Source organism: Trichechus manatus, unplaced genomic scaffold (assembly GCF_000243295.1).
Source record: "Trichechus manatus latirostris isolate Lorelei unplaced genomic scaffold, TriManLat1.0 scaffold00131, whole genome shotgun sequence".
In the NCBI taxonomy this organism is placed as follows: domain Eukaryota; kingdom Metazoa; phylum Chordata; class Mammalia; order Sirenia; family Trichechidae; genus Trichechus; species Trichechus manatus.
This window is the reverse complement of record NW_004444067.1, coordinates 2,043,856-2,069,063: the sequence shown is the minus strand read 5'-3', so window position 1 is coordinate 2,069,063 and position 25,208 is coordinate 2,043,856. Positions and strand designations below refer to the sequence as shown.

Here is a 25,208-nt window from a genome sequence, read left to right as displayed (position 1 = left end):
GTACACACACATTGTCTGTTAGGAGGCCAGTGCCCCACCTGCACGTGTGTACACACACTTTGTTAGGCGGCCAGTGCCCCACCTGCACGTGCGTACACACATTGTTAGGAGGCCAGTGTCCCACCTGCACGTGTGTACACACACATTGTTAGGAGGCCAGTGTCCCACCTGCACGTGCGTACACACACATTGTCTGTTAGGAGGCCAGTGTCCTACCTGCACGTGTGTACACACACATTGTTAGGAGGCCAGTGCCCCACCTGCACGTGCGTACACACACATTGTCTGTTAGGAGGCCAGTGCCCCACCTGCACATACATACAGACACACACATACCCTCTGTTTGCAGGCGGGAAAACCGAGGCGCAGAGGGGTGAAGTGGTGGGATTGGGAAGCGGAGTCAGGACATGGGCGGCTCTGGAGGAAAAACCGACATTTAGTGTGTAATGCAGCACCTTCCCAAAGTGATCACCCAGGCGACACTGGGTCGTAGCGGGTGGGTATTTTCCGTTAACCAGTGCACAGTTCACCGTGTCGGGAGAAGACGAAGCCATTTCTCTTCCCGTGTGTGATTCTCAGATGACGGTTGGCTGCTTCAGTGGAGGCTGGAGAGGGCACTGGGCTCACTCTCCAGAGAGTGGATGGGGAGGGAAAGCCCAGTGAGTAAACTCCCCGTGCAGTGTCCATCCCGTCGACGTCCCAGTGTCGTTTCTGGGATGGTGGACGCTCCACAAGCCGCTTGGACGTGAGGCACAGTAGTGCACAGCAGGCTGCCAGCCCAACGGCGGCTCTGTCCCACCCACGCAGCACTCGGGGTTTCGGAAATAAGGAAGTGGGATGATTCAGGCCAAAGTGCGCTGGGTTTCCCCTCCTCTGCTTGTGTTTTGGGCAGAAAATGCTGTCTTGCAAACCGGACTTTGGGAAATAGCCGTTGGGGGTGATTTTGGATGTGCCCCTTCTCAAAGACAGCCTGTGGACTGGTCAGGAGCGGGGAGCCTCAGGGTGATTGCATCTGGTTCTCAGAGAAGGGTGATGTGTGGCACTCCCCATACGGAGTGATGAACGTGGCAGTGATGTGGGCGCCCGCTTGCGAAGCCCCCATCCGGTTTATCTTGACTGTCGGTTGGGGGCTGGTTGGTGGTGGAGGTTTGAAGGCTCCTGAGAGAGAGCAGTGGAGACCGTGAGGACAGGGCAGGGGGGACACAGTGGGGGTGAACTCTGTCTGGGGGCCAGTGCACTTGAGCTAGGGGCTGAGTCACTGCCCCCAGGACAGCAGTCTGTCCCAGCCCTGGGTAATGTGTGGGAAGCTCCCCCAAGGGGGGCCAGAGTGGCTGCCCCCAGTCCCCACACCCCCTGCTGAGAGAAGCCCTTCTCACACTCCCCCCCGCCCCCGTGCCCCTCGGCCTCCTCCCGCGAGCCCCGTCTGGGACTCACCAGACTCCTGGCCTGACTTCCTGTCTTGGCCAATTTCACTTCCTGGTTGCAGCCTCCTGACTCTTAAGAACGAAACTCCTTCCTTAGAAATCAGAAGTGGGGTCGGGGAACCCAGACCACAGGGAGTGCTGGCAGAATCTGCCACCACGGGTGCAGTCAGAGCGTGCGTGCCGTGTGCTCCAGGGCCAAAGGCAGGCACCCCAGTCTTTGCTGGCTGGGAGGCAAGCCCTCCTCCTTTGGGGGGATGCATTCCCTGGAGCAGAGAAGTGGCACAGATGCCCATGGGACAGCCAGCGGACCCCCAGACTCAGCCCCTCCAGCTGTTGGAAGCCTTGTTCATTTGCTGAGTGCGTGCTGCATGCCGAGCTCCATGGGGACATGGGGACACAACAGTGGACAACTTCAGGACAGACAAGGATCAGTGCTAGGGAGATGACAGAACCAAGCCGGCAAAGGGACTGGGAGGACAAGCTTTGGAGAGGGAGGTCAAGGAAGGCTTCTTGGAGGAGGCAGGAGGGGCTGTGGGAAAGCCATCCTGGCACATTCAGCGTCCCAGTGCCTGGGGGGAGTGAGCAGGAGAGACAGGTAGGAGCCCTGAGACAGGTGAGCAGTGGTCCTGCGGCACTGAGGTCTTTGGACTTTATTCCAAGAACTTCAGGTCATCACCAGCAGCAGTTGGGCAGGGCAGTAACATGATTGGATGGGCATCCCTAACGCTCACTCGGACCACCTGGGAGAATGACTATGGTGCTCAGGCAGAAAAATCTAGACCGCTAGATCTAGGGCCAGGGCTGGGGGCACAGCCAGGGGGGGTTCGGGCCGCTGGGGACGCCTTTGGCTCAGGTCTGTCGGCAGGATAGACTGGCTGAGGGTTAAGGGGACAAGCAGGTCAGTGACCCCCCGAGTTGGGGAAATCGGTCATGACCTGGATCTAACTCCAAAGTTCAGCTGAGTTAACTTTCAACCTCCCGGGAGCTGCCTGGTACATCCGCAGCAGGTGTGTGGGGGAAGCAGGCTGCCCGGGCACACAGGGAAGAAAGAGGGCCAGTGCCTCTAGATCCTGGGCGGCAGAGAGCCCTTTGGGACCCCCAGCTTTTCCCTGCACCTAATTGGTTGGCCGAATCGCTTGCAGTAGAAGACCCTCAAGTCCTCGCGTTTCCCCCAGTGCTTACCAAGCCCTGCCTGCCCCCTTCCCCTCCGTGGACCACGTCGGCCGGGAGGCGGGGCAGACCGCAGGTGGAACTGGCTTGGGAACGAGGCGGAAAGGAGCTGTTTGCGCCCTGGCTGCCGGGGTGGAGAAGCTCTGTTTTTCTGGAACCCTCATCTGTTCTTACCGCTGCTGACGCCGCCGCGGGGAGAGAGGGAGGGGGAGCCAGTGCCGGCTTGGCCCGCCCCTCTGAACCTGGGCCGCTGCCACACTCCCCGCCGCCGCCCGCCCGCGTCTGGAGGTCACATTTGTGCCGCTGCGCGCTGGGCGCAGAGGACTGCGCCAGGACGCGGCTGTGGTGGGCGCTAAGTGGGCGCTGCTGCCGGGCGGCGGGGTCGGCGGGGCCCCCGGCCCACCGGCCCACCCCACTCGCTGAGCGTCCGCGCGGCTTGTGGGCGCTCAGGGCCCTGGTGACGCCTGGCACGATCCCGCCTTTCTCCTCCCCACCCCTCGCCTCCCGGCAACTTCCCGCCCCCGCGGGGGCGGGCACCTCGAGCGCGCGCGCGCGCGCGCGCCCGCGGAGAGAACGGCGTAAGGGGTGGCCGCGCGCGCTCGGAGCTGCGCCCCTCCGCTCCCGCCTGTCGGCCGCGGAGCCCGGAGCCGCGCGCGGAGCAGCAGACGCCGCCAGCTCCCGGCAGAGCGGTCAGCCTCCGCCTCCCACAGCTCCCGCCGGTCCGGGAGCATCCTCCAGCCGTATGTTTCCGGAAAACTTAGCCGAGGGGGAGACGCGGATGAGAGAATGTGAGTGTGAGGTCCGCAGGGGTTGAGGGCGGCGGGAGCTGGTGACGGGCGCGGAACGAACGCCGCCTGCCAGCGCGGGCAGGACCCTGGGAGGCAGCCCCATGTTTTCTGCTTGCCACCCTCCCTGCGTTCCGTTCCTGGACGGAGGGGGACGCCTCTGCCCTGCGGCGCGGTGTGTTTGGGGATCGTGAGGGTCTCGTTGGACGGCACTTAGTTAGGGTCTGGCGGCTCAGGCGCAGTGGGGTGTCAGGTGCTTCTCCCTGTGCCTCAAGTTCTAGCGTGGGGTCCATAGCACAGGACCCAGGGGTAAGACCTCGACCACCCATCCCAGGCCTTCCCGGCGCTTGAGGAAACTGAGGCCCGGAGGGCAGAGGGAACTGTCAGGAACACGAAGCGGTTCTGGGCAAGGCACTCAATCCCTCAGCCTAGTGCCCCCTCCAGAGTCCCACGTTTTCAGGAAGGGTTGGATGACCTCCACGCGTCATTCTGGTTTTTCCCACAGGGGAGTTAATGAGCCCCCCCTACTCCGAGCCACTTCTTTATTTGTTTAGGTAGTTTGGAAATGTCACCCTCCTCTGGGGTGGGCCACCCCAGATGGGAGAGCCGCCAGCCCCTCCCCCCCAGAGTCCGTGGCTGAGCCCCGGCTTGCCAGGCTCTCTTGGCCCTGGCTGGGGAAATATAAATAAACGCGTGTCCCTGCCCTCCACGATGGCCTGGCTCCCTGCAAGTGGCAGCTGCTGCTGGCGCTGCAGAGGGAAAAATCAGGGGACCAGGTTACACTTGGTCCCGCGTTGTCCCTCCCCTTCTGCGCCTGTCCTTGAGGAACCCTGAGGAGCGGCCGCCAAGCCATGTGGCCCTGGACACCACAGGCGAGCAGGTGGCCTGCGGAGGGCAGACAAACTGGCACCCACCCACTGGGCACCTCCCCGGGTGCCTTGTTGTGGCCCTCTGAGCCTCGCTTTTCTCATCCTGGAGATGGGGAAATTTACAGCATGGGCAGCAAGGATGAAACGGAATCACGTCTTTGAAGGGGCTTTAAAAACTCCGTGTCATTTGGTATGACGTGGTGGCTTGTTGATTTGTTTTTGCTGCTGTTATTTTTGTTCAGAGCCTTGTGCACAGCAAGTTTTCAGGAGACGTATGAATGGATGGATGGATGGGCAGAATGAATGAACGGAAATACCAAAACACAGATTGCCATCTCTCAGACCCCCTCCCCTGCAAGATTTCAGTTCTGTTTTGATTTGATTCAAGGAAAAGGGCCTAGAACTTCCTCACGGCTAATCTTCCATTAAAGTCACCGGAAGCCCAGCTCTGGTGCTGAGGATCTCCCCCCCGCCCCCCCATCCTGAGTCTGTGGATGCTGCCATTCTCCAGGACCCTTTCCCCCAGTGGGCTGGCCCTACCTGCTGGGGCATACGGGGCCGGGCAAGGTCACGCCTCTGGGGAGACAGCCTGCGAGTGCATGTGCGCACACGCGTAAGTGGCGTGTGTGAATGTGTGTGCGCGTGTGCACACGTGTGTCTGTGTACACGTGTGTCTGTGTACACGTGTGTGTGCTCATGTGCCTTATGTGGATGTACACATGGACATATGTGAGTGTGCATGCACTTCTGTGTCTCTGTGTGTGCACGTGCATCTTTGCACGCCGGGAGCTCTGTGGGCATATGGGCTGAGACCCGGCTTCGCAGGCGCTGCCTGGAGATGCAGCTAGGGCTGCCTTTCTGCTGAGCCCGAGATTTATGGCTTTGAAAATAGAACCCTGGGGAGGGGGTGCAGCTCTGGCCTGAACTGATGGGGAAGAATGGGAACTGTTTCCGGTCTAGGTGGGTTCAGGACAGGGCTCCGCCTGTCCTCAAGGTTTCTCCCCACATCAGGAGGTCTGAGAGGCTCAGAAGATCTCCTGAGACCAGGGGGTGGGGAGGCAATCCAGGGGCAGGTCCACCCCTAGCCCCCAAGCCAGCCCACATGGGCCCACTGAGTCCGGGTGGCTGGGCCCTGGGGACCTCTGTCAACCTGGGTACAGGCTCCTGGCCCCAGCTCCCCCCTTCCCCCTCCCGCCATCACTTTCCTTTCTCTCCGCCGGTATGGCCGGAAAACAGCCCTGTCTCCCCGAGGCCTCATCTGCAGCTGTGAGCGCATGTCAGCGCCGGCTCACCCGCCCGGCCCTCTGCCCAGCCAGGGGAGGCAGAGAGCGGGGCCGGGTGGGGTCTGTGACCTGGACATGGAATGTGGGATGCTGGCCTTGGCAGGGGGTACACCCAGAGATGGTCCTGTCTATCACCCTTGTTCCCTGAGCCCAGGCCTTTCCTGCACACTCCAGCTTAGAACACAGGGGACCCAGAACTGGGCCCGGGGTCCAGGCCCCTCGACACCCCTCTGGGGGCTCGTCCCCAGCAGGGCGTGTGGCCCACTGCTCACCACTCCTCCCTCCCTGCAGGTCTCCTGGAGCACGGCCGGAACTGGTCGGCCATTGCCCGCATGGTGGGCTCCAAGACCGTGTCTCAGTGTAAGAACTTCTACTTCAACTACAAGAAGAGGCAGAACCTCGATGACATCCTGCAGCAGCACAAGCTGAAGATGGTGAGTACCCCCGACTCGGGCTCGTGGGGGCGGGGGCTGCCGGTGGAGGTTGTCTGCACCCAGGTACCCTGGGCCTGGGGGGGGGTGTTTCCCCAGCTGTCGCCACGACTCGGCCCCTCAGGGTAGGGTCAGCGGTGCCCACCGGAGGGTGGTAGCAATCGGTCACCACTGGTCCCTGCTGGGCAGGGGTGCTTCCTCTTCCTGCTCTCCTGCCTTCCCATGCTAAATGCCTGCCATGGACACCTCCGGGGGCCTTAGCACTCACTCGGGGCGTGGGGAAGACGCCTCGGAGCCGGCAGCCGGCACTGACTCACCCGGAATCTGCAGCTGTCAGCGCGTTGGAATGAAGGGCCAGAGGCAAATGGGCCACATGCTCTGTCTTCCCTCCCCATGTGACCTCACAGCTTTGGGGCTGCTGTGGGAGGGAGGGACAGGGCTGGGGGAGTAGGCTGTACAAGGGGAGTCAGCCAGGACCCCCATCTAGGAGCACAGAAGGGGGAGGGCTTGCCTCAACCAGCGTGAAAACGGCCATTTTGGAGCAGCCACTTCCTCACAGCTATGCCTGGGAACCCCGACCCTTTGGGGCGGCCTCTGCTACGTTTTCTGTCATTCTTGGTGTACTTGCCACCGTTTTATAGGTGGGGAAACTGAGGCTCGGCCAGGTGATGGTGTGCTCTGAGGCCCAGAGCCTTGTGCTTTGGAGTGGGACCTGTGCTGCCCACTGTGGGGCTGTGTTTCCCTTGGGTACTGAGGCCCCAGGGGGACGCACAGCTCCCCTGCCCCATGTAGCCATCTGCTGCTGGGTTCCCCTGTGGGCAGCCTGTCCCAGGTGCCCTGTGTTGACTCACCCCCCTGCAGCCCACCAGCTCACACGCACATGGCCACATACACCAGGGGTAGAGTCGTCCCTCTGAGCTCTCTGAGCACTGAGCAGACTTAAGGCACCATGGCGGCCCCACCGTGGTTCTCACTGACACGTGTTGTGGGCGCTGGGTGTCGTAGGCCATGGGCAGGGAGCCCCTCCACACTCTGCTGTCTCCCTGTGGTCCCAGCAGCTCTGGGCTGAGTTGGCCTCCTGCCCTGACCCCACCACTTCCAGTCACATAGCACCCCCTGCTGTTCACACGGGGCCCTTGGGACTGTCTCTGGAGCCCGCAGACCCCAGGAGTACCCACTTGTGCCCAGGGACTCTGCTTCCTCCTGGATTTTCCAGGACTCTGAGATCAGGTCTGCTCGGAGGAGGCTCAGAGAATGGGAGCCAGTCTTTGACCCCTGCCAGAATCCCTTCTGGCAGAGGTCCCCCAGCCTGAGCAGCCTTGGGGGCTGAGCTGGGAAGGGAGCTCCAAAGTCGAGTCTGACCTGGCAACTCTGCGGCCAGGGCTGCTGCTGGGCTGAGCATCTTCCAGACCCAGGGGGTCATCCTCCTCCCTCCCTCCCTCCCCTCGCCCGCTCCCCCTTTTCTCCTCCCTACTCTCCCTAACCTTCCCGTCTCCACACTCCCCCCTTTCCCTCCTTCCTCCCTCTTTATCCCCATCCCCTCCACCTGCTCCTCTCCCCTCTCCCCTCTTTCCCTCCCCTGTTCCTCCTAGTCCCTCCACCCCATCTGGACCCGGTGTCCAGATGGAGCCAGCCCAAATAGCCCAGGCCTCCTCCTCCTCCAGCAGCCCCCCTCCCAGGAGGCCCCCACACTGCATCCCCTTGGCAACTGGGAAAACACCAGCAAGGCTGTTAGCGTGGCTCATCACGTCCTAGCCTGGCAGTGTAGCACCTGTGTGGCCTTGGGAAGTGGCTTCACTGCCCCAGCCTCAGTTTCCTCATCTGTAAGATGGAGAAATAATAGCACTTAACTGCAGGAGTTCTCTTGAGGGCTGAACAGTCCGTGGGAACTTAGTGCCTGGTGGAGGGGGTTAGGCCATTTGTCCTGATACTCCTGCTGCTGCTCCAGCTGCTGTTACTGTTGCTGCTCCTTTTGTTGTTACGACGGTTACAACTACTGTTTCAGCAACCACCGCTACTGCTGCCTCTGTTACTATGTTTGTTACTGCTACTGTGACTTCTACTACTGCTATTTCTGCTACTATTACTACAGCTGTTACTACAACAGCTACTGCCGCTGCTACTACGTGTATTACTACTGCCACTTTTGTTACTACTATTACGTTTTTTGTCTTTATTCCTACTACTGTTTCTACTGTTACTACAACTGTTATTACAGCAGCTACTGCTGCTGCGGCTACGTGTATTACTATTGCTACGTCTGTTACTGCCATTACTTCTATGTCTGTTACTATTTCTATTACTACTATGATTGCTATTCTAGCAACAGCCACTACTACTGCTATTACTGTGTCTGTTACTGCTTCTCCTATCTCCGCTAGTAACTACTGTTTATACTATTGCTATAGCTACTGTTACTGCAGCCACTACTGCTACTCCTACTGTTTCTGTTACAGACGTGTGTTACTTCTACTAGTACATTTATTACCGCTATTGCTATTACTGTTTCTACTACTGTTTCCGCAACTACTGTTACAGCAACTGCTAGTGTCACTATACTACATTTCTTACTGCTACCGAGTCGGAAACGACTCCACAGCAATGGTTTTTTTTTTTTTTTTAACATATATATATGTGACCGTTACTATTGTATCGCCACTACTACTATTGCATTTATTACTACTACCCCGTCTGTTACTGCTACATCTGTCGCTACTATTACTACTGATTTTATCTCTGTTATTCTTACTGTATGTACTGTTGCCACAGCTGCTACAGTAGCAACAACTATTGCTGTTACCGTTGCTGTTAGGTGCCGTTGGGCCAGTTCCGACTTGTGGCACCCCTAGGTACACCAGAACAAAATGCTGCCCGCTGCTACATCTGCTACTGCCGCTGCCTCCCCTACTCCTGCTGTTACTACAGCTACTGTATTACTGTTGCTGTGGTTGGCTTTTTGAAGGTGCTCATCCCTCTTCTCAGGGGTATCTGAGATGCCCTCTTGAATGGTCCAAGGCAGCAGCCACGCCTATGAGGGGTTCAGGGCAGGACTGTATTCGGGGCTCTGCCACCTTCTAGCTGTGTGGCCTGAGGCAGATGGCTTGTCCTCTCTGTGCCTCGGATTCCCCCACTGTAAGGTGGGGATGCTAACAGTGCCACCTCAGGGCTGTTGTGGGGATGGACTGAATGAGGGCAGGTAAAGCACGCAGAATGGCCTGGCACACCATGAGGCTCTGGAAAGGAGAGGCATGGTGATGGTGACAGTGGCATCCCCATGGCGGCCAGATACCCCGTGGCCAGAGTGAAGTTTCCTAGGTCAGTGGGCCTGACACGTCTGCTCCTGGATTGACTAGTCAATTGGCTGATTGATTCACTCATTCAGAGAGGCAGCCTGGTGGGATGGAACAGAGCAGGCCCCTAGGACTGATATGTTCATACCCCACCTTTGCCTTCTCCTCACCAATGGCCATGGGCACAGGGCTGTGCTATTACGGGCCTCAGTTTTCTGCTCTGTAAAATGGGGATAAGACGAGGCCCTACCTCCCAGGAGTATTGTGAGGACCGTGAGAGGTCATGTTTGTAGAGGACAATGTCTGACCCTCAGGCCGCACTCAGGAGGTGTTGGCACGACCCCCACTGTTCGTTCAGTAACCCTTTATCAAGCACCGTCTGTAGCCAGGGCAGCATCTCAGGTGTCCTGAGCGGGGAGGGTTTCCTTGTTGGCCTGGGGCTGGGATTTCTTCAGTGGACAGTGGGTGCCGTGGAGGGTGTCTGAGCCAAGGAGCAGCCCCCAGGACTGGGATCTGGGAGGATGGTGTTCAGGTAGCACTTGGGAGGTGACAGGCCAGCAGGTGGGACTGGGTGAGGGACGGCCAGGTAATCAGTCTACAGAGAAGAGCCCCCGCAGGGAAAGGCGGGTGCCAGGGCTGGTTCCCCAGGCCGGCTTTGTGGGGAGGACTTGTACTCCCCTGGGGGTGTATGCCGACTGCGGGGACGGTGTGCTCTGTCTGAGTTGAATAGGCCAGAGCTCATAGAGGGGCCCCTGAGCCCCTGGCTGAGAACATTCTCGGGAGTGGGCAGCCTGGGGAGGAGGCATGGACAGGAGGGGAACCCTGCGGCCACCCCCTTGGCCTTGTTCCCCGGGTGAGAACGAGGAAGCCAGGTAGGGGCGGGTGCTGGCGAGAACCAGGGACTGCAGGAGACCCTGGCTCCTTTGGCAGACACCTTTCCTGTGGTAACAGACCTGGTCTCGCAGAGCAGAGCAGGGACCCCAGGTGGGGAAGGTGAGGCCTGTGAGCCACGTCTCAGGACACACAGGCAGGCAAGCCCTGCTAAGTGAGAGCCGGCGACCTCGAAGGAGCAGATGTCTGTCGAGTAGCTGTCAGGGCTCAGTCTGCGCCTGTTGTCATGGACAGTGGCCCTTGGGGCAGGGGTGAGGTCTCCTCCCCTGGAGTATTCAGGCAGATGTGCGAGATGCCACTGGACTCTGTGACCTCTGTGTCCCACCCTCCCTGCGCCCAGCAGCTCCATCTGGATTGTGGGGAGACATGTCACCCTTGGCCAGCGCAGAAAGGAGCAGAGAAGCCAGGGGGCCGGCAGTGTTCCCTTCCACTTCACAGCGGCCCAGGCTGACTGACGTCAGCAGGAAGCAGTGGGGCAGGCTGAGTGTGTTCTGTCCCGGGTGTTCTGTAACATTTGGCATCAGTGCCTTTTTCGAGGTTTCCTCCCCTCCATGTGGCCAAAAGTTACCCTCTTCTCCCTGCTGTGAGTCCAGACCCTGGACTCAGCTTCCGTGTTCCCCACTCTCTGCCCAGGCCCTGGCTGGCTTTGTGTGACTCCTTGTGTCTTCCATCTGAGGCCACGCAGGCCTGCCGAGGGAGATGGTCCAGTGAGGGGATGGTCTGAACCTGCCCTGCATTCAGATCCTCGACTCTTGAGCTGTGTGGTCTTGAGCAAGTGTCTTTGCCTCTCTGAGCCGTGTTCTTGTCTAGCAGGTTCAGTCTTCCAAAGCAGTGGTCCCTGGGTGCCTATTTTGTGGCAGGCACTATTCTAGGTGCGCCCGGAATATGGCTGTGAGCAGACAAAAATCCCGCTTCTTACGATGCTAACCTTCTAGTGCGCAAGACAGAGCAACACACAAGTAATTTTAGATGGCGGTGTGACGATGGCAAGGCTTGGCAGAGCAGAGGTGATTGATGCGGGTGGGCTCTGGGGGTGGCTGATTTAGAAGAGATAATCAGTGAAGAAAGGAGCCCTGGTGGCACAGTGGTTAAGCACTCAGCTGCTAACCGAAAGGTTGGCAGTTCGAATCCACGAGCTGCTCCTTGAGAGAAATATGTGGCAGTCCGCTTCCATAAAGAGTACGGCCTTGGAAACCCTATGAGCAGTTCTACTCTGTCCTATAGGGTCGCTATGAGTTGGAATCCATTCAGTGATAATGGGTAATCAAGGAAGACCTCTATGAGGAGGTGACATTTGAGCAGAGCACTGAAGGAAGTGAGGAAGGGACCCATGAGGGTATCTTGGGGAAGGGTGTCCAGGCAGAAGAGAGCCAGCGCACAGGCCCTGTGACTGGACATACTTAGCACACTGGCACAAGGAGGCTAGTGTGGGAGAACGAGTCTGAGAAGGCTGTGTGGGTAGGATGAAGACCTGCGGTCTACTGCAGGGGTGTGGGGACCCTTGGAGAGTTTGAAGAAGTAGCGGTGTCACTCCTGGTTTGCAGAGCAGCTGTGTGGATCCAGTGAGTTAATACCTGGGCCAGATGGGCACGTGTTGTTAGGTGTCGCCAGGTCGATTCCAACTCATAGTGACCCCATATGACAGAGAAGAACTGCCCCATAGGGTTTTCTAGGCTGTAATTTTATGGGAGCAACTCGCCAGGTCTTCTCTCCTGCAGAGCCAGTGGACAGCCGAGCTTGTAACCACTGCGCCACCAAACCAAAAAAACCCATTGCTGTGGAGTGGATTCCAATTCAGTGACCCTATAGGACAGGGTAGAACCGCCCCACGGGGCTTCCAAGGCTGTAGATGTTTACGCAAGCAGACTGTTGTATCTATCTCCCACGGAGCCGCTAACCACCAGCCTTTCGGTTAGTGGCCAAGCGCTTAACCACTGCGCCACCAGGGCCTCTACACTGGAAGGTGCTTAGTCAGGGCCTGCTGCGGTTATTAGCATTGCGGATCTCCTGTCTCATGCACAAAGCCTGATTCACAGTTGCTGGGCTGCCTGTGGAGGGTTTGCTATAATTCCTGGAACACTTACGAAGTCTCAGCCTTGTTGGGAAGGGTTGAGTTCCAAGTGTTGGCCTTCCCATCCCGCTGGGCTCAGCTGTGGGTCTTGGAGGCTCTCCCAGAGGGACCTCGTGTCTTGGGGGCCCTCGCTCCTCGGGAAGGACCTCATATCTTGGGGGTGTGGGGCTCCCCAAGCCCACAGAGCTACCTGTTCACTGTACAGCCTCAGAGGTTCCCCTGCTGCCCCACCCCCTGTCCGCCCAGCTCTCCTCCCAGCCAGGAGGTGTCTCGCCCAGCCCCAAGTGCTCACTGTCCCTGTTTGCTAAAAATAGATTGAGGAAGAAGGGGAACCCTTCGCCACACCCACAGAAGCCACACGCCACACCACTTTCTCGCATCTCTGTGGGCTTGAGCCAGGGGCCTCCCAGGCAGTGGGAGCTTGGGGTGTGGGGCAGGGCTGTGCAGCAAGGAGTGCCTGATGGCCGTGCTCCGAGGATCCCCATTCTCCCTGGAAGTAATCCCACCCTGGGCTGTGCAGGAGCTGGGGGATGGCACATTTTGGGCAGGAGACACCCCCCCCCCCAGGCCTGTTTTCAGCCTGGCCATGATGAACGGCCGGGTGGCAGGGCCTGCCTGGCGCATGGGTGGAGGTGGTGAAGGCTTTGCCCCAGAAGTGGACTGTGCCGTGTCGTGATGTGGGGACCTAAGGGGTTGGGGGAGGGGTACCACTGAGAACTAGTGGCACTTCAGGAATGCTGCGGGTGTCATCTCCGTCCTTGGGATCCCAGAGCCCAGCCTGTGGCTCCCGCGTCACACCTGCTGTGTTTCACGGGCACCCTCTTAGGGACCTCGATCACCCCAGGACCCGCAGCCGCCTCACCCTAGCTACCTTCGCCAACTCTGTGTTTGAGCCCAAGAAGGCCACCTGTTCTCAGTCACTCTGCAAGTCAGTCAACAAATGCTTTCTGAGCCTCTGCCTGGCTTGGCACGGGGGTAGAGACACCCAAGACGTCTTTCCTGCCCTGCTGGATCGCATGATCCTGCGAGGCAGACACACAGCAGTCGTACAAAGACGTTTTGGTGTTTGTGCCACGCTGGGAGCGTGTGTACTGACCACATACCAGGAGGAGCAAGGGATCGGTGTGGAGACTGGCAGGGAAGTGAAAGCTGCTTTCTGTTCCTCAGGCACGCCCGCAAGCTCTTACCTCAGGGCCCCTCCACCTGGAGCACCTCATCAGCAGCGTGTGGTGCCCTTGGGCTACACAGGGCGGCCTTTCCTGACCCTTCCACCTGCAGGAGCCCTGCCGGCCCGCTCTGCAGCCCCTCCATCCTTGATCCATTTCACAGTCCTGTCACCTTCTTGTAGTCCTTCCTTCTTGACGTGTTTATTGTCGTTCTCCCCAACTAGAAGAGCTTTGAGTGCAGGAACCTTGTACACGGTGCCTGGCACATAGTAGGTGCTCTGTAAAGACTCACAGGGTGAAACGACACACTTCCCAAAGTAATCTGCCCCCTAAGGGGCGGACGAGAAAGGCAAGAAAAAGGCTCATTTGCTCATTTCTCAAGTACTGATGCCCGGCAGGTGTCCCCCCTCCTCTGTCTAGGAGGGCCACCGTGGGGGGCCTGCAGGCAGAGGTGGGCTCCCACCTGCCCTGGAAGGATGTCAGGGCCTTGGGCTGGCCGGGCTGCGCCCAGGGTGTATTGGGGACATGCTGGAAGAATAAAGCCCTGGGTAAAAATAGCCTGGCCTGTTTGGCCCCTGCAGTGGGGTGCAAGGGGGAAGGCCGGCCATGTGGCCGGGATCACTGTCCTTCGCAGCTGTGGCCAGGCCTCGGGCACGGGGAGTCCCTGGGCTGACAGCCCGGGCAGTGACGTGCCGCTGTCCCTGTGCCCTAGGAGAAGGAGAGGAACGCCCGGAGAAAGAAGAAGAAAGCTCCGGCTGTGGCCAGCGAGGAAGCCGCCTTCCCGCCCGTGGTGGAAGACGAGGAGATGGAGGCGTCCGGTGGGAGCGGGAACGAGGAGGAGATGGCAGAGGAGGCAGAAGGTAAGGACTGGGGGGAGCCAGGGTCAGGCTAGGGGAGTGAGGACATGGTGGGAACTGACCTCAGCAGCCTCCCCTCCCCCAGAACCCCTTAGTCTGCATACATGGGCCTTGGCTTGGAGGGGAGAGCACCACTAGCCAGAGCCTGCCTGTGACGAAGATGATGACAACAATAATACCAAGAATAATTAGCTTCCCTGTGCTGGGCGTGCATCCAAGCCCCATTCAATCTTCCTGGCCCCGCTATGAGTTGAGTCCTGGCCGCCTGTCCAGTGCCACATTTTAGAAAGCTTTATTTTCGAAAACAGTTTTTTGACCAGAGCTATGGTATAAGTCAACTGATATGTATAGAACCAATCTCAGTTGTTAAACGTTTCTAAATTTCATAATTACGTTCAGTTCCTCCTTTTTACTCCGAAGCATCCCAACTTAAAGGATAAGTTACACATGCACTTTGCTTAGCGTGTCTGTTTTAAATCTGGGGAAACTGAGGCTTGCAGCCGCTGACTGTCTGGCTCAGGACCCCCAGTATCATGGAGTCACACCGTCTGCATCCGCCTTAGCTGGACTCTCCCGCCGTGTGAGTGCTGCGTACCTTGCACTGGCAGCTCACCTCCGTGAACAAACCACATGAGCTGAAATTTGACCGCACGAGACTGTCTCCACCTTAGCTGTAGAGTCCAGGCCCTTGTATAACTCGAGATGCCACTGTGTAATAAGTGTTTGTAGACCCAGGAATTAAGCCCCGACTGCCCATGCCAGACCCTTCCCTCCTGACCACTGGTCAGTCCCCCTGTAGAGACCCCTTCTCCCTCTCAGAGACAAGCTGGCTTTACACCTGCCTCTGCAGCGTGATGCCCCGAAGGCCACAACCCCTGTGTAGCTGACTGTCCCTCCCGCTCTCTGTAAAGGGAACCTTACTTCCCCCTCATCCCGTCTGGGGCATCTTCCTGCTGCTCTGGTGGCCTCCGTCTCCGTGTGTGACTCCCCAGCTTCTGCCAACGTGGTGAAGGGAGGTGGTTCCGTAACTCAGGCCTGCGAATCAGCTCAAGCTCTACCAGCCTGCGGTGCATTCGCCAGCCTGGATCTTGCTTCCTGGGTGAAAAGTGGAACGCGGGGCCGCTCGGTTATTGTTGTCTCAAGTCGGAACGGCTCTGGGGTGCTGAGCGCCGCTTCCTTGCCAGCTCTGGGTTTCTCCCGCCCAAGTCTGCCAGAGGCCTGGCTGGCATCTGGGAGAACCAGGCCTATGCATCCCGCTGGATGTGCCACTCTGGGCCCTGGGTCTGTAGCAAGGGACAGAGAAGACATAGGGAGCAGAAACCCACTCCCCTCTGTACGCCTGCCAGGCTGTCTGTGTGGGCAGAATGCAGGGGAGTTAAGTGGAAGGAAGCCAGTCCTTGGCTCAAGATTAAAACGAGCAGATGCTGGTCAGCAAGAGAACTGTGTGGTAGTGAGCTCCCCATGACTCACACGGTTGGGGCGGGGCTGGCTTGGCCAGAGGCCGTGCCTTCTGTGGTTCCCTGGTGGTCCTTCATGCAGCTCTGAGCAGCTTGAGGACGGCGGTCTAGAAGATCCTACACGTGCCTCCCAGTACCCAGCAGTGGTGTAGGGCGTTAAACCCATGTTAGAATGAGGCCACCGAGGCTCGGGTCCTAGAGCGTCTTCCTGGAGTGTCTGCGGTGCATAACTGGCAGACTCGGGAAACCCCCAGCCCAGCCAGTATTCCCTGTGTGTCCCCACCCAGATGAGCTCTCTCAGTTTGTTTCCCGCCTGTAGAGCAGGCCTGCTTTTCTCTGCACCCCCATGTGCGTGAGGTCAGGTGGAGGCCAGGTGGGCTGTCAGTAATCTCAGGGAATTGAGAGAAGGCTGCCTGGAGGTGGGGAGGTTGAGCAGAGATATCCTGGGAGGGAGGTTGGATCCCACAGCCACCCTGAGGGAAGCTTTCAGGGGACCCTGACGATGGAGGCATCTTGCTGCTCCAGATGTGGGGGGGGGGGCGGAACCCATCTGGCTGGGCAAGCCAGGGAAGGAAGGCCCCAGAGCCCAATAGCCCAAGAGTAATAATAACAGTCATAATAATGACGGTGGTTTGCAGTTACTTCCCTTAATCCTCACAACTGTCCTATGAGGTAGCTGCTGTTGTTTATACCCGTTTTACAGATGAGGAAGCTGAGGGCCAGAGGGTTGCCCAAGGTTACACAGCAGGTGTGTTAGGCCTCAGGATTCCTGCCCCAGCAGCCTGGCTCCAGAGGTGGTTTCTCCATCCCTGTGTTCCACAGCCTCTCTGGGCCGTAGTTTTAGAAGCACCCGCTATGTGTCAGGTGCCAGGTGCCACGCAAAGCTGTTTACCCTGCTCCGGGCAGTGTTTGTCAGGGTGTGCACCCTCACGCAGCAGCATTAGCATCCCTCCGGCTCGTGAGAAATGCAAATTCTTGGGCGCCACCTGTGTTCACAGCCCCCTGAGCACATTTGGTGCTCTGCGAAGGTTGAGAGCCCTCGGGGCAGACCAGCAGGCTGACAACCGACCGTGATAGCCCATGCTGGCTGCCCATTTTGTGGATAGAGAAACTGAGACTCGGAGGTGAAGTTGCTGGTGCAAGGGTCACGCACTGGCCACCTGTGTGGTGTGGTCTCGTTGGGTGAGGGGAAGGGGACAGCGTGGCCGAGTCATCGGCCAGGGTGGGACTGCCCAGCAGTAGGAACAGTGGTGCTGGGTTCACGGTCCAGTCCCCTGCCCTCTGCAGTGTGGCCTGGAGTGGTGCTGCATCTCTCCACACCTCCGTGTTGTCTGCACGTGGGGTGGCTGTGGCCCTGCCCGCAAAGGTCAGGCAAGGTTAAAGGAGTCTGTGAGGAGCTGAGCACGGGGCGTGGCATACGCAGAACCACCCTGGGTGATTTCTGGAAGGGGCAGTCCTTGCTCGGCTGGAGGGGAGTGAGCAGTGAAGGCTGAGGGAAGCCTTTGTCCGGGGCCACAGGGGCCCCTGCCGGCCTGGTTCTGCCTCTGAGGGATGTGTGTGGTGGGTAGCCCAAGGACCTGTCCTCCAGCTTCGCTCCCTCCTGAGGAGGACACTGCCCCCAGGGGTCCTGGGAACCTAGAATTAGAGAAGGCTAGTGACTTGGCCACAGTCACTGGGAGTGGCTGAGGCTTGCCTCTTGCCCCGTCCCCCTAAATAGTCCCAGGGTGGGCTGGCCTTGGACAGGCCTGATCACCTGCCTGCTGGGTACTTGCAGCTCACTTGGGGGCCTGCAGGGTGAGGCCATGCCCGTCCCAGGATTTGGGCTGTGGAGCGTGGGAGCGGCCAGTGGAAGCTACTGTAGGTCCCCCTGCTGCCTGTGGACCCCTAGGCCCTCTGCCATCCCCGCCTCCCCCTCCCAACCTGCTGCCTGCCGCCAGCTGGCTTCTAACTCTTCTCTAACTTCCTTCCAGCCTTACATGCCTCTGGGAGTGAGGTGCCCAGAGGGGATTGCAGTGCCCCAGGTATGGATGTGGCCGCTGGCCTGGAGGGTAGGGGTGGGACTGGACCAGGGAGGGGACATGTTGAGACCACCTGTCCTCTGCAAGGAAGGGGCCCCATCTCTCTGCCTCTGTCACCATTTGTGCTGCTGCCTCCGCTGCCTCTGTCCCCCCTCTCCAGCTCAGTGTCTGTTCCCCATGCTGTTCCCTGCCTTGCTTCTAGCCTGGCGGTTTCATGGATTTTCATTCCTGCTGTCACCTGGTTTGATCTCCCCAACAGCGAGTGCTGGGGGAGGGGGTGGGAGTTTGAATGTCCTCATTTTACAGGAAATGGGGGGGTAGAGACCCAAGAAAGTCATGAAGTGGTTTTAAGGCTCAAGAGCCAGAACTGGGCCCAGGGCCCCTCGCCCTCCGTCTGTGCACACACCCAGTCAGTCAGCACTTACTGTGCACCTGCTGTGTACCAGGCTCTGGGGGAGAAAGAGGATGCTGATGGCAGGGTTCCAGAGAAGCAGGTCCAACGGGAGGGAGATTGGAGAGAGAGAGATTATTTTACGGAGTTGGCTGATAAACAGTCGTGGGGACTGGCAAGTCTGAAATCTGTAGGGCAAGCCGGCAGGCTGGAAACTCAGGCGGCTTGTGTATGTTATGGTCTTGAGGCAGAATTTCTTCTCCAGAAAACAAACTTTTTGCTCTTAAGGCCTTCAACCGATTAGGTAAGGCCCACCCACATTATGGAGGGTGATCTGGATTGCTTAGAGTCAGCTGTGATTATTAACCACATCTACAAAGTACCTCCATGGCAACACCTAGACTAGTGTTTGAATAGCTGGGGACAAAAGCCTGGCCATGTTGACACATAAAACTGACCCCCACATGGGCTGTGCCAGTTCCCCGGGGTCTCCTCTCTGGTCATGTCACATCTTCACTGCATGGCAACAATGATGGTGGTGGCAGTGACTGGTCCTCAGGCTTTCACCCCGTGCTGTCACTGGCTTAATCAACCCCGTGAGAAGGAATGGCTATTCTCCCCATTCTACAGATGGGGAAACCGAGGCCTGAGAGGTAACCTGAGTTTCCCAAGACCTCGCAGCCGGTGCGGGACAGAGGCAGGGTGGGAGCTCAGACGAGAGTGTGCAGACCCCTGAGTGCGGCCTGTGTCTGGAGCCCCCACTCCTTTGCCTCTGTGTATAGGGGGAGGGTTGCCAGGCACCAGGGTCCTGCGGGGAGAAGGAGGTCAGCTGGTGGGGCCAGCACCAACTGAGAACCTGCACAGGAGCCTGGGGCGCATTGGTGGGGGTTTCCTGAAGGGCTGTGCCTGCCTCCCCATGGTTCATGCCTTGTTGCTCACCCCCCTCCGCTTTCTCCACAGTTGCTGTCAACAATAGCTCCGACACTGAGAGCATCCCGTCACCCCGCACTGAGGCCGCCAAGGACGCTGGGCAGAATGGGGCCAAGCCCCCACCCGCCCCGGGCGCCGATGGACTACCCCCTGCGCCACCCACCCCACCTCCAGAGGACACCTCGGCCCCTGCCGAGCCCACCCCGGCCCCCGAGGCTGCTGGCCCGCCCACGCCCCCCTTGGCTCCCCCGTCGCCAGCTGCCCCTGTGGCTCCCAAGGTGGAGGAGGACGAGGCCACCGCCACCCCAACCGTGGAGGGGGAGGAGCAGAAGCCCTCCGTGACGGAGGAGCTGGCAGTGGACGTGGGCAAGACCGAAGACCCCGGGGAGGTGCCCACAGAGGAGCTGGTCAAGTGCAAGGTCGAGCACAAGGAGGAGACAGGGGAGGACGCCCCCGACAGGGCCAGGGACGTGGAGGGGGGCACCGAGGCCACGCCCGAGGGGCCCGTAAAGACCGAGAAGAAGGAGGGCGGCGTGGGCAGTGGCCCTGGTAGCAAACCCACCATGGCCAAGGGCACAGGTGCCCCCCAGGACAGCGACTCCAGTGCCACATGCAGTGCGGATGAGGCGGATGAGACTGAGGGGGGCGAAAAGAACAGGTGAGCGGGAAGGAGCCTGGTGTGAATCAGCGGGTGGCAGGGCCAGGTCTCTTGGGCCACCAGGCCACAGCGGGTGGCTGCGTTTTATTCTTGGTGAGACGGGGAGGGCTCGAGAGCTTTCTGCCCAAGAGGCGCGCAACGTGTCCCTGCCGAGGGGATGGCTGGGATGGGGGTGAGAGCAGTAGAGGGAGCCGGCAGGGAGGCGCCTGCTTGGGGTGGTGGCATGGAGATGGGAAATCGATGGCGTGAGTACCTTCTGGAAGCTCCTCTCTCCTCCACCGAGGGCCCTGCAGTGATGGGGAGGGCCTCCCTTGTACCATCCCACTTGGGCTCCCATGTCCCAGGTGTGTCCCTCATTTTCCGGGCCCTGTCTCTGCTCTTGGTGTGGGGCCTGACCCTCAGCCCCGGGAACGCTGGATTTTAACCACGTTTGGGCGTCGATGTCCACTGGGCCCCCAGCCCAGATCAAAGGCCTTCCTGAGTCAGGGCCGATCCGGGTGGCTGAGGGCGGTGTGTGGAGGTGCTAGACGACCCGCTCCCGTCTGGGTGGCTCGGGATTGTTTGCTGGCGAGGCAGACGTGTCATTTGTGTTTTGACTGAAAACAGCGTGGTCTGTTCTCTCCTCTTGCGTCAAAGTTGAGGGCAGAGCGAGGGAGGAAAATCTGACCTTCATGTCTGACGGTTGGTTCCTTTGCCCTGTGATTCACCCTTGGGACTCTTAAAACAGTGGGTTCTAGGACATTCCATATGAAAATCAGACTCATTCAGATCCTTCAGGGCCAGCCTCTGTGTCTGGGGCTCCCTGGGCCCTGCTGCTGGGAGCCACGCCCTGTTTGTGTCCAGGCACAGACGGCCTGGGGGATCCTGTGATGTGCCAAGGCCCGGCCCACAGGCTCCTGGGGGCACAGAGTTCTGAGCTCCCTGCCAATGGGCGCAGCTAGGAAAACAGTGCTCATGGCACTTTCGGCCGCCAGGGAGGGCGGGCGGCCAGGCCAATCTGCTCTGCTTATTCCTGGGTAATGGGGTCAGGGCGGGCAGGCTCCTGCTGGTGCTGGGGACAGTGTCACGGACACATGTCTCTGCTTGAGTAGAGAGAGCACTGAGCTCATGGGCAGCCGCGCTGATAAGCCTGTGTTTAGGGGACATACACAGCCTTGGCTGGGGAGCTGGGACTGGGACTGGGGGTGGGGGGCTGATCCTGCCATCCCCACAGCAGCCTTTTACTCCCACTGTCTTCCCTCCTCTGTGACAGCCCTGCTCAGGGATGCCTCCCCACCCCCACCCTCAGCAGGGCCTGGCTTCTGACCACCCCCTGCCTGAGTGTCCCGCATTCAACCCCCAGGGAGCAGGAGCCCTGGGCTGGGAGTCAGGACACCTGGTCCGTCACGCCCTGTGTGACTGGGCAGTCCCCCGCCCTTCGGGCCGCCTGGCCCTCTTTGCGAGCATCTGGACTCCAGCCAGCCCGCTGACCTCTTCCTGCTGGCGGCCTGCCACCCCCCTCTCCGGGCCACGGCTGTGCAGGCCCGGCGGGTGCTAGAGGATGCAGATGTGTCAGTGCGCACCCTGGCAGCCAGGGCCTCGGGAGGGGCCGCCTCACCCCCGCCCAGCAGCTCCGGAACTGTGGACACCGTGCTGTGGGTGGGCACAGATGAGGCTGGTGCTGGCCCCATTGGCTCCAGAAGACTCTGAGAGGGAAAATTGTATTCCACTCTCTCTCCAGCACTTTCTACTAGCCGGCTCTGCCCAGGAGTGTTCTTGGCAGATGGCCAGAGATAGTGGTCTCGATCACAAAGCCCTGGGCCAGCTGCCCTCCCCCGTTCTGTTTCCCAGAGAAGGTACCTGGTGCTCTCTGGCAGGGTCAGGCCTTCAGAAAGTCCCTTCCCTCTAGCCTCAGTTTTCTCATCTATAAAGTGGGTGTGGATGTCCCCTCTTGGTGGGCTTGTTGTGAGAACGGCAGAGTTAATAACTGGGGCCAGGCATACCGTAGGTGCTCAGTGGAGAGTCTGTGCCCTCCTTGGATCTGCTTCAGGACCTCGTAATGGGCTCCGGGAGATGGAGCTCGAGCTTGGGTTTTTCCGCTGTGCCCCTGGGGTGGTGAAGGAACTGTAGAGCTGTTTTTCCTTTGCTGCTTTATTCATGAGACGACGGGGCGGGCTGCAGTGTGGACACGCAGCAGGGGACGGGACAGACAGCACCCTGGCTCCCAGGCGCTTACGCTCTAGTGCAGGCGGCAGATAGAAAGTGCACAGCACTCACTATGGGGAAAGACGGGATCAGGGAGGGCAGACAGTGGGCGGCCCGCTCAGGGAGGCACTCCCCCTCTCAGAGGTGACAGAGGTGATGCTGAAGGTCATATGAGGCCAGGAGGGGAGGCAGAGGAGTGGCCAGCGCAAAGGCCCTGTGGCCACATGAGCTTTTGTTCCACGGGCAGCAGAAAGGCCCGTGGGGTAATGCTGTGTGCACAGGGAGGAGGGGCTGGGAGGGGAGGTCAGAGAATTGACAGGGACTCGAGCTCGTGGGCCTTGTGGGCTGGGGTGAGGCATTGGGGTTTTATCCTGGGGTCCTAGGGAGTCAGGGAGGAGACCCGACTGTGTCTGTAAGCACGCTGTTCACGAACCCACCTGTTTTCCCCTCCCAGCCCCCAGGATGGCAGCAAGGATTCTCCTAGCCTGGTGATAGTGGGGAAACTGAGGCATGGGCTCAGTGGGGTGGGGAGCGGGATGCACCTGCCAACTCCTGACTCCTACCCCCGACCCCCTACCACCTCCCCGAGCCAGGCCTAGCAGGGTGGGAAGGAGATCCCCAGCAGTACTAGGCTTGCCTGACCTGCTCGGCCCTGGTTACTGCCCCCAGTCTACCCACAGGCAGCCCAGAGAGGGAGTGGCTCCTCGTCTGCACAGTGCAGATGAGGAAACCGAGGCATGGTTGGCTGTGTCACATGGCCAGAGGTGGGGTTAGAGCCCGAGCTTAGTGGCGGGGGGAGGGGGGAGCGCCTGGCCAGCTTCCCTGGCCTGCCCAGGCCACGCGCTCGTGCCAGGCCCCGCGGGCCCCCAGCCCGCCTGGGAGAAGAAAGCCACAGTCTTCCACAGACAAAGGAAAGGGGAGGAAGGGAGGGCAGCGTGCCCCCCGGGGCTGCTGGGGCCAGCAGGCTGGGAACTGTGCCGGGGACCTCCCCCCTTCCTCCCCTCTCCAAGGGCTCAGGACCCTCAGGCTCCTCGTGGATTGGAGGCCAGACCCTCATTGTCCTCGGATGCAACCCTCCTCACCTGCGACGGGTCCAGCTGGGACCAGGCCCCCTCCCCCAGCCCCTGGCACCCACCAATCCATTCCGTCTTTGGATTTCCCTATTCAGGACATTGCGTGGAAGTGGGGTCGTACAGTGTGTGGTACAGGAAGTGTCGTTCTGTGTCTGGCTTCTTTACTCAGTGTGTTCTCAGGGTCCATCCATGGTGTAGTGGGAGTAAGTACTTCATTCCTTTTTATGGTTGAATAATACTGCAGTAAAGGAGCCCTGGTGGTGCAGTAGTTAAAGCACTCGGCTGCTAAGTGAAAGGTTGGCAGTTTGAACCCACCAGCGGCTCCAGAGGAGAAAAGACCTGGTGATCTGCTTCCATAAAGATTATAGCCTGGAAACCCTATGGGGCAGTTCTCCTCTGTCCTGTAGAATGGCTCTGAGTTGGAATCGACTCGATAGCACCTGACAGCATGCATGTCCCGTGTTTTGTCTGTTCCCTCATCCGATGATGGACGCTTGGGTTGTTGGCTGTTGTGATCAGGGCTTCTTTGCACGCTCAAGGACAGGTTTCTGTGTGGATGCACGTTTTCAGTTGTCTCGAGTGGACACCTAGGTATGGATTTGCTCGGCCAAAGGGTAACTCCCTGGTCAGCCTTTTGAGGACCTGTGAGGGAGGGACGAAGGTGGGGTCGTGGTGTCCCTCAGGAGCTACAGGGTCTGGGCAGGTCCGGGACGGGAGGAGAGGTCTGTGGGCTGGTTGGACAGGAGAGGTCGGCATGCCCTTGCTCTGTCCATCTCCACCTACAGCCACAGGCGCTCAGCAGGTGTCTCCACGTCTGCTTCCCTGTCCCCGCTCAGCCAAGCGTGTGACCGATGCAGGCGGGGGCTAGTGCCTGCAGGCCTGGACCTGCCTGTCTTGTTCGCATGGTCCTTGGGCCCCAGTGGAGGGCAGCAAGAGGCTGCGGGCAGGGAGTTAACTCATCTCCCCGCTCCGTCTGCCCCCAGGAGGCTTGTTCCCATTGCCGTGGAGCTGTGAGCCCGCTTGGCAAGGTGGGCATGGGTCCTAGCAGCACCTCTTATAGGTGGCCGTGGCCTCAGCCAGCAGGGTCACGGCACACAATAGGGGCTGTGGCAATAGGACCCGCTGCCCCTGGCAGATTCCAGGCACATGGTCAAAGCCCGCATGCCCACCATGGTCATGAGCTGGCTCTAAGCCCAGGTGCTGTTGACAGCCGAGCCACCCCCAGCAGGGCTGCAGGGGTGAGGGACTGGCACCCCAGTCCTGACTCAGCTGCATCACAGGCCCTGCCTTGGGGCTCAGGCCTCTCGGATTTGGTGAGGAATATTCTCTCCAAATCACTTGAACTCAGGGTGGCTTGATCTGGTTGACTGCTGGTTTTCTGGCAGCTCCTGAGGCCCCCGTGGTGTGGGCCCTGGGTTCTCCGACTTTCCTTCCTGGGGAGTCGCAGGAGCAAGCGTATGATCCTGACCTTTGCCAGGTGGGTGGGCCTGCACGGACCCCAGGAGTGAGGACTAACCATCCTCTCCCCTCCCCCTCCCTTATCCCCACCCTGAAGTCTTGCCAGCGTCCTCAGGAGACACGGTGGATGCTGGCTGTGTAGCCCTTGTCACCACCTCCTCTCCCCTGGCTGGCCCTTCTGGCATCTTCCGGACCCCAGGGCCTGAGGCTGGAGGGGCGAGCAAGGCAGGACCCCTCTACCCCGAGACCCAGCCGCCGCGTTCTGACCCTCACTTCCCTCGCAGGCTGATGTCCCCAAGGCCCAGCCTCCTGACCCCCACCAGCGATACCAGGGCCCACACCTCGTCCCAGAAGCCACTGGACCTGAAGCAGCTGAAGCAGCGGGCGGCCATCATCCCCCCTATCGTAAGTGCCAGCCCCCCCGGGGCTCTCCCCCACAACACTCCCCATCATACGTGCCGGCCCCCCAGGGCTCTCCCCCACAACACTCCCCATCGTATGTGCCGGCCCCCCAGGGCTGTCCCGCATAACACTCCCCATCATTCGTGCCGGCCCCCCAGGGCTCTCCCCCACAACACTCCCCATCGAATGTGCCGGCCCCCCAGGGCTCTCCCCCATAACACTCCCCATCCTACGTGCCGGCCCCCCAGGGCTCTCCCCCACAACACTCCCCATCGTATGTGCCGGCCCCCCAGGGCTCTCCCCCATAACACTCCCCATTGTACGTGCCGGCCCCCCAGGGCTTCCCCAACACTCCCCATCGTACCTGCCGGCCCCCCCGGTGTTCTCCCCCCATAACACT

General features: G+C 59.8%; 1 protein-coding gene across 3 annotated transcripts in view; it reads left to right on the top strand.

The window, feature by feature from the left end:
- The window catches only part of NCOR2 (nuclear receptor corepressor 2), a 133,690-nt gene that overhangs the window by 75,783 nt on the left and 32,699 nt on the right, over positions 1 to 25,208 (top strand). For 2 of the 3 annotated variants that reach the window (XM_004385002.2, XM_004385001.2), the window contains exons 17-20: positions 5,823 to 5,965; positions 14,093 to 14,240; positions 19,064 to 19,691; positions 24,691 to 24,811. In XM_004385002.2, coding sequence (XP_004385059.1) covers positions 5,823 to 5,965; positions 14,093 to 14,240; positions 19,064 to 19,691; positions 24,691 to 24,811 — 1,040 coding nt within the window. Of the gene's footprint in view, positions 1 to 5,822; positions 5,966 to 14,092; positions 14,241 to 17,664; positions 17,716 to 19,063; positions 19,692 to 24,690; positions 24,812 to 25,208 lie in introns of all 3 variants that reach the window. The other variant, XM_004385000.3, reaches the window with a different exon arrangement.